Below are 16,750 nucleotides of genomic sequence, written 5' to 3' on the forward strand. Positions count from 1 at the left end.
TTACATGATGTACACTACAGTGTTTTTAGCCACTTCACAACCTCCGCAATATACTGTATGTACAGCAGACGTCGGATCTTTAAACATGGCACCCGCTTGCGCATGCAGCGGGCACCAAAGCCGCCAGGGTTTCTGCTGTTTCAAATGCTCAGCCATGTCGAACACTGCAGCACACTCCAGCGCTGCGAGGGAGAGGAGTCCGATGAGTCTCTCTGTCACCACCTCCAGACAATGATTGAAAGGTTTCTTTCAAGTAGTGCATAGGAAAGAAACAGTTCAGTCATTGTCTGGAGGAGGGGGCAGCGAGCCTCATCGAACTCCTCTCCCTCGCAGCATTGGGGAGTGCTGCAGGGTTTGGCATGTCAATAGACTCCTCTGCCTCACAGCGTTGATTAGTGCTGCAGGGTTTAGCATGTCATCAGACTCGTCTCCCTCGCAGCGTTAGTTAGTGCTGTAGGGTTTGGCACACCAGGATTTGGCATGTCATTAGACTCATCTCCCTCACAGAGTTTGCGAGTGCTGCAGGGTTTGGCATGTCAACGGACTCATCTCCCTCGCAGCATTGGTTTGTGCTGTAGGGTTTGGCATGTCATCGGACTCATCTCCCTCATAGCGTTGGCGAGTGCTGCAGGGTTTGGCATGTCATCGGACTCATCTCCCTCATAGTGTTAGCGAGTGCTGCAGGGTTTGGCATGTCAATACTAAAAAGCTACTTACAGTCAACTCAGAAGTGACAGACTGCTCAGATCACACGGCCTGTCACTACACTATGGAGCCCTTAGCAAGGGCAGCACAGTACAGGTGATAGCCTCCCTTTAATAATAATGGTGTATGGAAATGATGAAGACGTTTCATGACCCTTCATACCTTGACGATCCTTTCATGCATTCTGGCTTTTCGGTCATCGCCATTGGCTTTGGCTTGCTGTGCTGCTGATTTGTAGCGATCCATTCTCTGCTGCAGAGCCTCTAACACAGAACTGGCCGAGGCTGCTATACCACAAAGAAAACAGGACATGGTCAATACTGGCTCCATGAGCCTGCCCTGCTCTCCCACCCCCTTTGTGATTCTCTAATATACTTCTTCAAAGGGGTTAACTTATCATAGACAACCCTTTAAATATGGGGGCCACTGATCTTCAGCTGGTGCAGGGAAAGCCCAGGCCGGCCAGACATTTCTTCTGCAACTGGGACCTCTTAACATAAGATCCATGTGAACTAATATGGACAGGAGTTGTCCTGATGAGACAACACTTTATTATTATTATTATTATTTATTATTATTAATTTATTTATTAACACTGATTACCTTCACATATCTTTATTAAACTTCTCTTACAAGAAGTGCTCTCTTTACAAACGGGAATGATTTATAGAACAGAGGGAACGGGATCAGGATAACAGAATACTGTGCCCATGGTCACACAGGACAACAGACGTCTGCCGCTTTATAGTCTGAATTAGATTTTGTTAAAAAAAAACATAAGACAGTCTGTTTCATGCCCTCTCTCACCTTGTGTAGTTGCAGGGACAGATGGCTGGGGGCCTGGAGTGGCTGCCACATTGTGGTCTAAAAGTTAAAAAGAGACAACGTAGGCACGTTCATGAGGATTCTGCAGGATTCTCTCACGCTTGGTGTTCTGCCATTACATACCATTTGGAGCAGGAGGCATCTGACTAAGATCCACAGGCTGACCGTTCTCCAAAGCATCTAGAACGTTGCTGAATTTCTGCAAAGAGAAAAACAGAACCTCATATTGAGCATGCACACGAGGAAAACCTTCAAGAGGGGGTGAGGAGTGAAAAGCATGGATACAATGGTGTTCCGGTAGCAGTCAGACAGATTCCTGTTGTCATTCAGCAAGTCTATAGCACATACCCAATCAGTTAGTGAATGTAGAGGAGGCCGACATACAACATGCAAACACATCTACCATGGCAGAGGACCAGTCAGCTCTCCTGATAGGTCTGTTTCAGCAAACCCTTGCATTCTCCATGAAATAATGCTGGAGTGACTCCGTTGTGCCATTCCTCCTGGAAATGCAAGAATAAATTAAAAACTGGGAGTCATCATTCCCCTTGTCAACAGGGACAGCTCCTACACAGTCTGATATTGTCAGGAGGTGTGTAGGACATGTCGCAGTGACAAAGGGAATGGATACGCCTAGTTATCGATTTATTTGTACATTTCCAGGAGGAATAAGAGAAGAATGGTACATCATGGTCGTTCTGTCACAAAGGGTTAACTGTTTTTCTTACTTTTACTTTCTGATGGTCATCTAATAAACCTCATCTCTAAATTACTAAAAGGTAACACTTATTTAAGCCACTTTCTTATCAGTAAGATAAGAACTGAGCTATAATGAGCGTTTAGAAGGTCAGAGATCAGAGATAGGGAGCCATCAGCTGAGCTGTCTGACGGAAAAGAGAGTAAATTCAGATCCTGCTACTAGAGGCTCTCAGCCATTTACAGAGGAAAGGTCTCTATATTTTTTTATAAAGACCAATTGAAAAAAAACTTGATTTTTGTACTTACCATGAAATCTGTTTCTCTTCCGTTCATTGGGGGACAAAGGCTTGACCATGGGACGTTACAGAGCAGTCCCCAGGGGTCGGCATAACAAGAAATCCAAAGGTGTGCACTCTAAAACTTGAAAAAAGTGTGCAAAGACGACCAGATAGCCGCCTTGCATACCTGAAGGACCGAAGCCGCGGGGATGCACCGCCCAAGAGGCCCCCACTGCCTGAGCCGAATGAGCAGTCACCGGGAAGGGTGGGACTCGGTCATTAACACGGTACACTTCCACAATGGCCAAACAAATCCATTGGGGAATGAAAGTCTTTGAGGTCGCCAACCCTCGTCTCGGCCCCTCTTGAATCACAAACAGGGAATCAGTCTGCCAGAAAGAGGACGTCTGGGACAGATAGAATCGAACGGCTCGTACCACATCCAGAGTGACTGCTCCCGAGGATGAGACAGGTCCAGACAAAACAAAGGGAGAATAATCTACTCATTTAGATGGAATGCCGACACCACCTTCGGAAGGAAGGACTGAACAGGGCGAAGGACCACTTTATCCTGATGGAGGATCAGGAAAGGCGACATGAAAGAGCAGCTAGCTCCGACGTGATTGCCACCAAAAATGCCACCTTGTAAGACAGGAAGCAAAGCGACACCTGCTGCAAAGGCTCAAACGGTGAAGACTGGAGAGCGTTGAAAACTAGATTAAGATCCCAAGGATCCAAGGGAGGACGGAAAGGGGGCGCAGCATGCACCACCCCCTGCAGAAAAGAACTGCCAAAAGCGAAGCCAAATTCAGCTGAAAAAGAATGGAGAGCCGAAACTTGCCATTTGAGGGAGCTGAGAGCCAGCCCCAAGTCCATGCCTGACTGCAGGAAAGACAAGAGAGAACCGAATGGGAGGCAGCTGATGTCGCTCACACCAACTAAAATAGGACTTCCAGGTCCGGTGGTAGATTCGGGAAGATGACTGCTTTCTGGCACGAATTATGGTCTGGACCACGGCATCCGAGAAACCCCGAGCCTTTAGTACGGCGGCTTAAACAGCCATGCCGTTAAATGTAGCGACCCTAAATTCGGGTGGAAGATCGGCCCCTGCGACAGGAGGTCCTCCCGAAAAGGAAGACGCCAGGGTTCATCGGGGAAAAAGGTGACTGAGACGCATGCCACACTTGGAATGGCCAATCGGGGGCCACGTGAATGACGGGCAGTCCTTCCGACCTGATCTTCCGGAGGAGACGCGGCATGAGAGGAAGAGGCGGGAACACGTAAGGAAACGTGAACCGACTCCACGCAATCACCAGCGCGTCGCACACTAGAACCATGGGATCCCTGGATCACACGACTAAGTCCTCGACCTTGTTGTTGAATCGGGAGGCCATTAGATCCACGTGATCGCCTATGTGATAGCCTATGCCTTCGAAGTGGATCCAACTTTAAGATCTGTGGCAGGGAATGTGCTTACATGGATGGAACGCAATTTCCTCTATACATGGGGACTAGGGTTGTCTCGATACCAAAATTTTGATTCGGTTTCGCTACCATAAAAAAGTTTTGCGATACTCGATACCACGCGAAAAAAATAAAATGACAAAAATAGTTGCTTGCATTCCGCATTTTATGGAACGTCCAGCCGTATCCTATTTTTTGGGGGGACAAGGTGACTACAAAAAAATGGCGAATGGCGCAGTTTTTCTTTTCTTTTTTTCTTTAACGGCGTTCACAGCATAGGAGATAGTTTTTAATATTTTTATAGTTTGGACTTTTCGGTGTGGCGATATGTAATATTGTATTTATTGTTTGTTTATATATTTTATATGTAAAATTGGGAAAGGGGTTGATTTATACTTTTTTTTTTTTTTTTTACAGTTTATTTAATAACTATTTCCCCCCTTAGGGGTTAGAACCTGGGATCTTTTAATCCCTGTCCTATTCACCCTGATAGAGCTCTATTAGGGTGAATAGGATCTCACACTCTCCCTGCTGCCCTGTGCATAGTGCACACAGCAGCAGGGAGATTACCATGGCAGCCAGGGCTTCAGTAGCGTCCTGGCTGCAATGGTAACCGATCGGAGCCCCGCAATTACACTGATGGGGCTCCGATCAGAAGCTGCCACTGCCACCAATGTGAAGAGGTGAGGGGACTCTGTGGCCACTGCCACCAATGATTTTAATACTGTGGAGGGGGAGGGAGAGACTGCTTCCTTCTTCCCTGTGCTGCTGAGGGAACATGGCGCACGCCAAGAGCAGCGCGATCCATATTCTCTGATACTGGGCTGTGCAGTAGAACAGCCTAGTATCGACAAAAGACAATTCCCGGTATTGTATCGATACCGGGACAAAAGTATCGATTGGGTATCGAAAGTTTGATACCCGAAACAACCCTAATTGGGACTGCACACAAATCTTTCCGCCATGCAAAATAAGTGCTGCATGAGGAATTTTCATCCATTTGTAGGATGACCTGTTTAAACCCTGTACGTATCATCGACCCCTCCAGCCGTGGACGCTGCATACACCTAACATACCTTAACTATTTTGATGTACTCCTTGGCTGTCTCCAGATCTCCACTTTGCTTAGCTCTCACAGCCGCCATCTTGTACTCCCTCTGTCTCGTCGTCAGCAAAGTTTTTGTGTCTGCAATGTAAGAACGATGCTGATATATGATAGCGATACAATCGCATACATTTGGCAGACTGGTTCAAACACTTTTACGGGGAGTGAACCTAGCTATAGATGTGAACAGAGTAAACAAGGAGGCAATGTGCTGTGTACAGCGGGAAACAATAGGTGTGGTCCTACCGTCTTCACTTTGGCTGGGGGTGTGCTCCTCACTAGCAGGGGCTGACACTTCTCTACTCTCCAGCGATTCTTGGGATCTGGCAGGTTCTGTAGGAAGAGTTCCCGCTGGACTTGGGTGCTCCTCCTTTGGGGCTGCCGCTGAAGTTGAGGCTTCGGCAGATGTAGGCTTCCCACAAGCCACTGGTGGCGGCATCTCTTCCTCTACCACAGGCTTCCCTTGTCTGGATGCCTTTAGCATAGATTCCAGGGTCTACAAGATGGAGATACAATTGCTGTCACCTATTCTCCACATGCATGATATTATTTTTGATTCGATTTAATAGACAGATTTTGTGGTATATATTTGAACAAGATTTCCCAGAGAAGCAATACCTTCAGTCCTCGCTCGTAGCGTCTGGCTTTGGAACTATCGTTGGACTGTTTTGCATTGGTAATTGCTATTTTGTAGTTGGCGATCCGTTCTTCTAGCGTTTGGACGAGCCCCCCGGACATGGTCTGCCGAGTAAATAAATCACATATCACAACATGCAAGACGATAACGAAGTGCAGGAAACGTAAAGCATTTACCCAAACAAAACCGAAAAAGAATTATAACCTCTGCATTATCAGTACACAGGTTTTTTAATTTCGTAAGAAACTCTGTATGAAATTGGGGGGGAAAAAATTCTGTTTTCCCAAGGCACAGCGTCATTCCTGCACACAGGTTGTGTCCGATATTACAGCTTAGCTACATTCAAGTGAATGGGGCTGAGCTCCAATACCAGACACAACTTATGGATAAGGGCGGTGAGGTTTCTGGAAGAAAGGGGGTCATTCACAATTGCCTTGCTACCAAAAAAACTGTCATAAAAAAAGAAAGCTGCAAACTGTGGATTTTTTGTGCAAATGGTGTTTTCATGCTGCCCTTGCCACTTTCTGAGCTGCCATATATTTCATGCTAGGCACACGGATTGTGCCTGGTCATAAATTAAGAGCATCTTCTGGTGGTGCAGGAGATATCAAAGCCTGCTTAGAAAATAAATGACCCCCAAAGAGGTTTTTCGCCCCTCATCTCATGCAACCTTGTTACAATGTTATCAGGTTGTCACACAAATTTTCTTTGGACCCCTTTGATGATCAGAAACTAATAACGCTTGCTCATGATTGTTACCTGCTGTAAACGACTGATCACCCGACAAACATGCAAACGCTGGCTTGTTCAGTGATCTTTTATGCAAGCATAGCATGCTCATAAGAAGAAAATGTTCATGTTAAGTATGCCGCCCGTGTAATACATTGGGGACCCCAAATTGCGGTCCCCAATGCACGCGCGTGCACCGTCTGTGTGTCCTACGCTGGTGGATGCAGACTCAATCAACATGAATGGGTCCGCAATCTGTCCACCCCGCAAAAACATAGAGCATGTTCTATTCTTTTGCGGTGTGGAGTCACGGACCGAAAAAGCCACGGAAGTGCTCCGTAGTGCTTCCCTGGCCTTCCACTCAGTGCCTATGCACCTTATCTTCTGGATTACAGACCAAGTGAATGGGTCCACATCCGTGATACGGTTCGCACACGACCGGTGCCTGTATTTTGTGGACCCACAGTTTGCGGGCTGTAATATGGGTAAGGCTGGCACACGTTCGTGTGCATGAGCCCTGTGTTGAAGGCTCCATTAGGGGGTCTCTGTTGCAAATTTTGTTAAAATTATGAGACAAAAAAAAAAAAAAAAAAGTGTGCAGCATTTAGCGCTCTTTTGACCAGTAAGAGGTCAGGTTTTCTAATGGAAACCCCACGGATCCTATTATAGGCAACTGGGTTCTGCTGGATGCTGTCCGAGACCCTCATTTGACGGCTCAAGGGCTTCCATCAATTTTGTCGTTCTGCTCCTAGAAGAATGATGCAATATGTAGCGCTGGTGTGAATCCATACAGTGCAATTATTGCTCCGTGTAAATGCAGGTAACGTGCACCAATTGACATGCTGTTCTCATCGATCGCCGCTCATCACTGGGCAGAATATCTGAAAGGACCTTTGGTCTCAAATGAGAGGATATGAATCTTAGAAAAAACCCAAAGAAATAAACAAACAAAAAATTAAAAAGATCTCTAGCACTCACCATCATACCCGTTTCTTGTCGAGTTCTAACTGGCACAGCAAGTAAGCCTGACATTAGCCAAATGATACTGATGCATGCTAAGTGAACCCAGAGACACGCTCCTAAAAGTTGTCTTCCTCTGGTTTTAAGTCCAAGCTAAAGCTTACAGATACAGTGAGCCTGCCCATTACAACCAGTCTGTCACGGCATTCCACTGGAGAAGCAAGTGGAAAGTATTGCAAAGAGTTACTGGTGGAAATAAATACACAGGGACAGGAGAGGCTGAGAACAGTGCGGCCTCTGTCAGCAGCAGGGAGGGGCTCTGCCGGCAGAAGTCCGTTATAGACGTGACATGTGATTTACAGGTCAAAAATAAACAAAAAGGAAAAATAAATGACACCTACAAGTCTCTAATATCTGTGCCCTGTGCTACACAGTAAAACCAATCTCCCTCGACTAGTTCTTTTGCATGTTATTTGCAGTAGAGGAATGTAAAAAAGTTTCATTCAAAATCACTACTATAAAAAAAAGTGTTTTAGGACTGTCACATGGCATCACAGGGAAAAAAGTGAACTAAGGATAGGTAAAACCAGCAGAAACAGAATGTGCACCCAAGCAGAATACTGGCACCAGGAGATGCACTGATAAACCAGACACAATGTCATGTATGTATGCTATATGCTCAGCTGAATGTAATGATACCTTTCACTTAGTGATCTGTTGCCTCATTCTTGAGAAAAACTACTTTTAGGGCTCATGGACACGGCTGTTGCTCGGCTGTTTAATGCATTGGGGACCGCAAATTTTTGGGTCCGTGATCTATCCACACCGCAAAAAAAAAAAAAAAGAAAATTTTTGGAGGTGCGGAGGCATGGAGAGAAACCCCATGAAAGCACTCCGTAATGCTTCAGTGATGTTCCGTGCCTCCGTTCTGCACCTGCGGAGTCGCTGTTTGCGGGCCACAATACGGGAACGGCCATGTATCCAGAAAACAAAGGGTCATGTGCATGAGCCCTCAAAGGGTGCGAACCCATTCATTTCAATGGGGCCTCAAAAGATGCAGACAGCACACCGTGTGCTGTCCATATCCGTAGTTCCATTTCACTGTCCTATTCTTGTCTGCAATTGCTGACAAGAATAGGCATTTTCTATCAGAGTTCCGGCGATGTGCGGTCCACAAATTGCGGAACACACACGGCCCGGTGTCCGTGCTTTGCGGATTCGCAAAACATTACAGTCGTGTACATGTAGCCTCCTCCATATGCAATTAAGTAGTTAAAGGCTATGTACACCTTTGGGAACTTTTTTTAAATTATTGTATTGTACTTATTTTGAGCTACAATAATTTTTTCAATTGATCTTTATTAAAAATATGGAGCCTTTTTTCTCTACAGAGTTGAGATGCTGTAGTAGCAGCCTTTTCCGCCAGACCAGGAGCAGACGGACTCCTTATCTCCGCTCTTTGACATTATAAACATTCATTAAAGCTCAGTCCTTATCTTACTGATAAGAATGTTTATGACTTCTTAGTACTTTAGAGATAAGGGTAATTAGAAGACCGGACACAAAGTGAAAGTACCAATCACACAGTCAGGGATTGTTCACACGACTGTGCCGTGTTTTGCAGTCTGCAAATTGCGGATCCGCAAAACACGGATGCCGCCTGTGTGCCTTCCGCAATTTGCAAAACGGAAGGGATGACCCATTATAGAAATGCCTATTTTTGTCCGCAAAATGGACAAGAATAGGACATGACTTTTTTTACATGAATTTTTGCGGGTCCACGGAACGGAGCAACGGATGCAGACAGCATCTTTTGCGGCCCCATTAAATGGGTCCGCACCCGAGCTGCAAAAAAATGCGCCTCGGATGCGAAACCAAACCACGGTCGTGTGAATGAGCACTTAGAAAAACAGTTAACTCTTTGTGAAAGAATGGCTCAATATTTTTAATAAAGGCCAATTGAAAATATGATTTGTACCTAAAAATGAGTGAAATGCAGTCAAACTAAAATTGCCTCCAAAAGGTGTACATAGCCTTTAAGTGCACTAAGGGCAGGCCCAAGCCACTCTGTGCACCCTTGTTTCTCTACATTCCTCTGACAGCCCCTCTTTCTCCTTCATGATTGACAGAGCCAGGTTCTACTTTACTCTTGCCTTGACTTGTCAATCATGGGTGCACAGAGTGACTTCGGTCCGCCCTCTGTGCACTTAACTGCTCATTTGCATATTGGATTACATTCGGCTTAGCTAGCCCTACATGGCATTGTACCTGGTTTAATATTGAATTTCCTGGTGACAAGACTACCTCTAAGGTCCAGTTACATGGGCAGATACATTGCATGTAACTAAAGACAATCATTGTAAAAGGGAATGTAAAGGGGTATTCCCATAATATATACCTTGCCATAAAGTAAAAAAAAAACTAAAAAACTGTCTAATATTGTGTAGGTTCCAATTGTGCTGCCAAAATGGCTGTGACCCATTAAGGCATAGACTCCATGAGACCTCTGAAGGAGTCCTGCAGTATCTGGTACCAGAATGTTAACAGCAGATCCGCAAAGTCTTTACGAACTAGGGATATCATGGATTGGACAAGTTCAGATGGATTAAAGGGGTTCTCCAGGAATGATGTAAAATGGCCGCAAGCTACCTGTCCTAGAATGTGAGCAGGACTGATTGCCTCCCCTTGCAGATCTGCCAAGGGTAGGTGATGGGGCAGTGCTTCACTACACACTACACTGCTCTACAATGGATGATAATGGTGCGATCCTGCCTACCATATGCCTTCATGGCTGAGCAGCCTGACAGGAACACTCACCAATGTGTAGTATATGCAGGTGCCAGAGTGTAGTGAGGAATCGCCCTCTCACCCCCTTAGGCAAGTCTGCAAGTGGAAGCAAACCGTTCTAGGACAAGTTGCTTTTGGCCTTTTTAAATATTTCCTGGAGAACCCCTTTAAGGTCTAGCGAATTCGGAGGTCAAGTCATCACCTTCAACCCATGTGCTTATTCCCTTAAATCATTCCCGGACAATTTTTGCAGTGTGGTCGGATGTGTTATCTAGCAAAATATATCGATCACAATTGCTCGACATGGCGGTAGACTATTATTATTTTTTCTTCCCTGCATTCACAATGGCCAACTAGGTGGGCAATGTTCACAAAGCCAAAAAAAAACAAAAAAAACACACTGTGCATTCTGCCACATAAAACAGCCATTTTACGGAGTGTAATACGCGTCTAAAATACCATCAACAGCTTCTCAATGATTTCAGTGGAAAAAAATGTGACCTAGTACATACGGACGTTTTCTTAATGTAGAGGATTTAAGAAAATGCTTCAGAAGCGGCATGTTGCTTCTTTCAAGTGTTACTGCGGCTGCTTTCCTCATGGAAGTCAATAGAAGGGAGATCTCGTAGATTGTAAGCCCTCGCGGGCAGGGCCCTCTCTCCTTCTGTACCCGTCTGTAACTCGTCTTGTTCATGCTTAGTGCAATTGTCTGTATTATGTATGTGCACCGCTTATCATATGTACAGCGTCATGGAATGAATGGCGCTTTAGTAATAAATAATAATAAAATACATGATGATGAGTAGTAGGTGTACCTGGAGAGTATCTGGCGGCGTTTACGCCACTACAAATGAGCTGTTATCATGAGAAAGATTTAAATTCTGATCTGCGACAGATTTTTCAGCTCCTTTTTTTCTTTTTACAGTGTGAACATAGCCTTACAATTATTCAGAGTGGCGTAAAAGTGCCTGATGTCGGTGCCAACTGCATCCAAGAGGCAGCGAGGGAGGCCCATTACTAGCACACTGTATGAACGCTGCCCTCGTTTCTCCCCCACTGCAGACTGCGTCATATTCAATCAGTTCAGAAGTGCTGTTCTTTCCAAACCTAAACAGCAAAGTGGCAGAAATGCCTAAAGGGATTCTACGGGCTTTTACTATGGATGGCTTCTATTTTGTTAGGAGTGAATTAACTCCAATTGTTTGCAATACAATTGTTCTTCTATAAAAATAAAAATTTACAAGGATAGGTCATCAATATCAGATTGGCGGGAGTCCGACACCTGTCGATCAGCTGTATGAGGAGACGCGCGCACAGTGTGCACGTGCTGTCTCCCTTCTCTCTTGCTTCTGAACGCTGCTGTCTATGGCATAGACCACAGACTGCGGCAGCGGACAGAAAGAGAGACAGGAGACGGCACGGGCACACTGCGCGTGTGTCTCCTCATACAGCTGATCGGCGGGTGTCTCGGGTGTCGGACTCCCGCCGATCTGATATTGATGTCCTATCCTGAGGATAGGTCATCAATATTAAAAGCCCAGACAACCTCTTCAGAGGGTTGTCCGGCCTACGAGCCGATTTCAGCACTGTCACTGCTAGTGATCTATCATTTTGGCACATGTGACCCCTGAGGCCAGTGACTGACCATACCAGTGACTTCTGGCCCGGTGGGGGCTGAACGCAGCCCGGGAAGGGACCAGTGGTGCTGGAATGGAAGCATTGTGCACAGTTGAGTTTATTTTTTATTTAGGCAAACATTACTAGAAGGGGTTAAATTGGCTTCTGCTTTAATAAACCAGTCACGCACTATGAACACTATGTTTTTCAATGCACCAGAAAATAACATTGTGAAATATGCCCCAGAAGTCAAATATGAGAAGCTCAATAAAGGCCGGGGATGCAACTACTTCCTTACCGGGGAGTCTTACATTTTATTTACGCTCTTGTCAAGACTGGATGTCACCTCCAGGCCTCTGAATGTACATTCTGCAATACTCCTATACTGTCATGCAGGCCAACGCATTTCATATGGCGAGACCAATTAAAAACACAGCACTCGGGGGAAAAACAAAACAAAACAAAAAAAACTGCTTCTGACAGATCCCCTGTTCAGAGACCCTCCAGTAATACCTACATGTGTGAACACTAGGGGGTGCTGTTCAGTTCTGTGTCTTACCTGCGATGGGCTTTTGAGGGTATTAGCTGCAGAGGTAAGTAGCGGTGCAGGCTCTGTATCTTCCACCTGCGGAGGTGCAGTTACTTCTAGAACATCTGAAGGGGATGCTTTCTCCTCCTCCTCCTCTTCCACATCCTCCCCCACTACTTCCTGGAGCTCAGCCTATAAAGAAAACCACAAAAGTAAAAGAAATCAGACATGGTCATATATCGAAACTTCAGCTACTTTAGGGTATTGAAACGTTGACATTTACGTTCCGCTGCAATATGGCTCCCGACCTGAAGTCTGGGGGTCTGCAGTACACGGGTAGATATGTCTGTCCACACACTATGTATATGGATGTACTGCATCCACCAAAATCAGTGTATACCGCACATCTGTACAGAGTCTAATAGATGGGCGAGAGTAAATCTATACAGTGTGGTGCTCCAGAGGTCAGGAACCGTCCCGCGGTTGCATTTCAGAGCCACGTCACTGCAGCGATAATGTAAAAAGCTATATTTACCAGCAAATCATCATCATCCAGGTCATCCTCATCACCCTCCACTTCTGCGTCCAAGTCTCTCATGCATTCTTGTGCCATCTTCTCTATGTGATCCATAGGGAGAGGAGCTGGGCAGACATTGAAAGGGACCATCAATTAGTTTTAGCAGAAATTAACGGGGGCACAAAATAATCAATTCTTTAAGTTAAAGTAGTAGAAGAATTATCAACGTACAGAAGAGAAAGCACTGCAGAGGTTACTACAGGGGTCACAGATGAACGAACCAGGTAAGTGGTATGAGAGGGGCCCATAGAATTAATATTTCCATTCATGCACTATTAGGAGTCCGTACAAGACAGAGTCATAATAAGGTGGTGTGCATAAGCCTATAGCTTAAAGGGGTTATCCTAGACTAAAAAATGCCCCCCATATGCCCGGCTCCACTTAATCTACTTACCTGGCTCCCGGCGTCGCTCCTGGTCCCCGCATGGCGACTGGTGCTTCTCCCCATGTGCGAATGAAAACATCCGATGGCAGGCGGTGATGGGGACAGGCCACCCTAGCATCACCAGCGATGCTAGGGCGTCTCATTCTCGTCACCGCCTGCCATTGGCTGCTCCCCCCCCCCCCCCCGACACCAGATGTTTTCATCAGCGCACGGGGAGAAGCACCAGTCGCCATGCGGGGACCAGGAGCGACGCCGGGAGCCAGGCAAGTAGATTCAGTGTGAGGGGCCTGGCATATGGGGGCATTTTTTTGTCTCGGATAACCCCTTTAATGTCTAAAAGTGTAATAATCATAATCTAGTAATCCCAGCACTATGCATAACACAGTGTATCAGTTTTTCCCAAAATGTGTCTTTAACTTTAGGGCTACATGACGTCTTGCAGCTGTGTGACAGAAGATCGCACCCTACTACATTGCACCTGATGACCGTAAATGGGGACATGCTGCGATGTGTAAGGCTACTTTCTCATATGTGTTTTACCTGTCCGGTTTTAAGATCCGGCATGGGATCTCAAAACCACAGCAAAAATAGGATTTTTAGTGTTTACCTGTAAAATCCTTTTCTCGCTGAGTTCATTGGGGGACACAGAAGACCATGGATATAGCTGCTGCCACTAGGAGGCGACACTAAGCAAAAAAAAGTGTTAGCTTCTCCGCTCAGCTATATCCCTCCTGCAGACACTGAGCTAATCAGTTTGTACAACAGCAGTAGGAGCAGCCAGGAGAAGCCAACAGGAAACAATAAAAAGGAAGAAAACCGGAGATGGGTCAGAATCAAGAACCGGAGGGACCCATCTAGGAGAACCAGCAATGTACATACAGGGTGGGAGCTGTGCCCCCCAATGAACTCAGCAAGAAAAGGATTTTACAGGTAAGCAGAAAAAAATCCTATTTTCGTGCTCGTATCATTGGGGGACACAGAAGACCATGGGACGTTAAAGAGCAGTAGCATGGGGAGGGAACAAGAACAGAACGAATCCAAGGCCGGTCATAAGACCCCGCACAGAAATGTGGGGGAAAGACACACCAGGAACCCTGAAAAGGGACAGGAAGAATCATTCCCCGGACGGCCAGCCAGAGAGCGGCTGAATACGCAGAGGCTCCGGCTCGGCAGAAGAAAGAACAGGCCAAGAAAAAAATAAAATAAAAAATAAATAAAATCAGCAGACCTAAAACTGATTAGCTCAGTGTCTGCAGGAGGGGTATAGCTGAGAGGAGGAGCTAACACTGTTTTTGCTTAGTGTCGCCCCCTAGTGGCAGCAGCTATACCTATGGTCTTCTGTGTGCCCCAATGATACGAGTGAGAAACACATCCGTGGGAATAATACAACCGGCTGCATCCTTTCAGAACAGATCCGGTTGTATTATATTAAAAATGAACATGTCAATGGGTGCCGGAGCCATTTTTTTCAGGACTTACATGGTTTTTGGTCCTGGATCCGTCATGTTCACTTTCAATATAATACAACTGGATCAGTTCAGTTTCCCATGCCGCACACAAAAACCCAGTTTGCAGTGGTTTTGTGTCCGGCATAGGAACGCAACAAACCGGGACGGAATGCATTCTGGTGCACTATGCTCCTGTTTGTTTAGTTTTGTCCCCATTGACAATGAATGGAGACAAAACTGAAGCGTTTTCCTCCGGTTTTGAGAGTCTGTGCCGGATCTCAAAACCGGAAAGAAAAACGCAGATGTGAAAGAAGCTGCCACATCCGTATCGCTACAATCAACAAAGGTCCTAACTAGTGGACCCCATTCACCAGATGCGACTAGCAGTGCGACATTTGTCATCTCAGTGTCGTGCACCAACAAGCCTCAAAGTAACTCTAGCCTTAAAGGGGTTGTCTAACCCTTTACAAGTGGTGACCATCTGATCTGCAGGGGTCCAACACCTCGATGATTAGCTGTAGCTCCGGAACACAGCTCCATTGTGCAGTGCATGGAGTTGATTGCTGCAGCACTACTCCTATTCACTTCAATGGGAGCCGCACTGCAGTAACCAGCTCCGTCTACTGCCAAAAGGACGGAGCTGTGTGGTACCCGTGTCAGAGCTACTGAAGAATAGGTGATCGGCAGGGTAAGCGGGGAGTCGGACCCCCACTGATTAGATAGCGATGGTCTATCCGGAGGACAGACCATGACTTGTAAAGGGTTGAGGAAACCTGTCAAGTCAAACATGGTGTCTGATCTGACAATACCTATAATCAGGATACGTCTGAGGCACAAGGTCCGGGGTACTTACTCATCTTCACCAGCGTCTTTCCGGTTCACTCACCTTTTCCTTTAGGCTTGCCCTTGGGTGCAACCTTGGCACCAGTAAGTGCAGCCAATTCTGCCTCAAGATCTCCATCGTCTGGGTCATCTGGGATACCCATCATCATGTCCTCGGGGTTGAAGTCTACAAACAGCCCAAGCTGCACACCAGACACAACATATTATACATAGACTAAACAGGCCAGCAGTGTAAAAGAACATAGCGGCATATACTTATATTACATATCATTCAACCATCCATCAGGCGAATAATGAAGGAATGCAGACGTTAAATACAATTGTACCGTCCTCGTCAAACACCATGTTACAGTGGAAAGACGTGCACATCCGGCCATAAACTATAAAATGTAAGTGATCTGTAAACCTATAAACTGATAAGGCATCGTTCACATCAGGATTTTGCATCGTATACCTCAGATGGAAGGCTTTGATGCATGCCAATGTATAGTCATACTGCTGCATACGTAGCCCATAAACTCCCATGTTAGGCCACTTTCACACATACGATAAAGGTATACGGCAGGCTGTTTCGGCAGAGTTCGCCATATCCGGCATAGCCAGATAAGGCTGTTGAATGCACTCCTAACTTGGCATGCTGGAAACCCGCCGGATAGGGCAGTGCATGCACTGGTTTTTGTCAGGCCAAAATCTGTCGCTCATGTCGGAAACTGTCCGGTTCTTTGCTGGATCCAATTATAATCAATGGGCTCCGGCACTGAATGGCAGTAATCAGCTAGGCCGGATCTGGAGAAACTCCAGCACGCTGTTCCTCTGCCGACATAGTCTGCCAGATCAGTGAAACACACGTGTGAAAGTAGCCTTAAGGGTCCATTCACACATCCGCAATTCCGCTCCGCATTTTGCGGAACGGAATTGCGGACCCATTCATTTCTATGGGGCCGCACGACGTGCAGCCCAGATCCGGAATTACGGACCCGCACTTCCGATCCCGAAAAAAAATAGAACATGTCCTATTCTTGTCCGCAAAACACACACGGATGTGTGAAAGGACCCTAATGTAGTATTTTTTCCAGCATGTCCCATGTACAGAAAAGCATAGTCTACTACAATATTCTATATGGCAACAAAATAAAAAAGTTCCCATTGTCTATAAGCCCGG

General features: G+C 46.1%; 1 protein-coding gene across 3 annotated transcripts in view; it reads right to left on the reverse strand.

Moving 5' to 3' along the window:
- The window catches only part of CC2D1B (coiled-coil and C2 domain containing 1B), a 48,355-nt gene that overhangs the window by 27,141 nt on the left and 4,464 nt on the right, over window positions 1–16,750 (reverse strand). For 2 of the 3 annotated variants that reach the window (XM_044302269.1, XM_044302268.1), the window contains exons 3-11: window positions 15,632–15,770; window positions 12,871–12,977; window positions 12,366–12,527; window positions 5,695–5,817; window positions 5,323–5,572; window positions 5,048–5,157; window positions 1,654–1,729; window positions 1,513–1,569; window positions 868–992 (exon numbers count right to left, since the gene is read on the reverse strand). In XM_044302269.1, coding sequence (XP_044158204.1) covers window positions 868–992; window positions 1,513–1,569; window positions 1,654–1,729; window positions 5,048–5,157; window positions 5,323–5,572; window positions 5,695–5,817; window positions 12,366–12,527; window positions 12,871–12,977; window positions 15,632–15,770 — 1,149 coding nt within the window. The remainder of the gene's footprint in view (window positions 1–867; window positions 993–1,512; window positions 1,570–1,653; window positions 1,730–5,047; window positions 5,158–5,322; window positions 5,573–5,694; window positions 5,818–12,365; window positions 12,528–12,870; window positions 12,978–15,631; window positions 15,771–16,750) is intronic. The other variant, XM_044302271.1, reaches the window with a different exon arrangement.

The sequence above is a fragment of the Bufo gargarizans genome, chromosome 7 (genome assembly GCF_014858855.1).
Source record: "Bufo gargarizans isolate SCDJY-AF-19 chromosome 7, ASM1485885v1, whole genome shotgun sequence".
In the NCBI taxonomy this organism is placed as follows: Eukaryota; Metazoa; Chordata; class Amphibia; order Anura; family Bufonidae; genus Bufo; species Bufo gargarizans.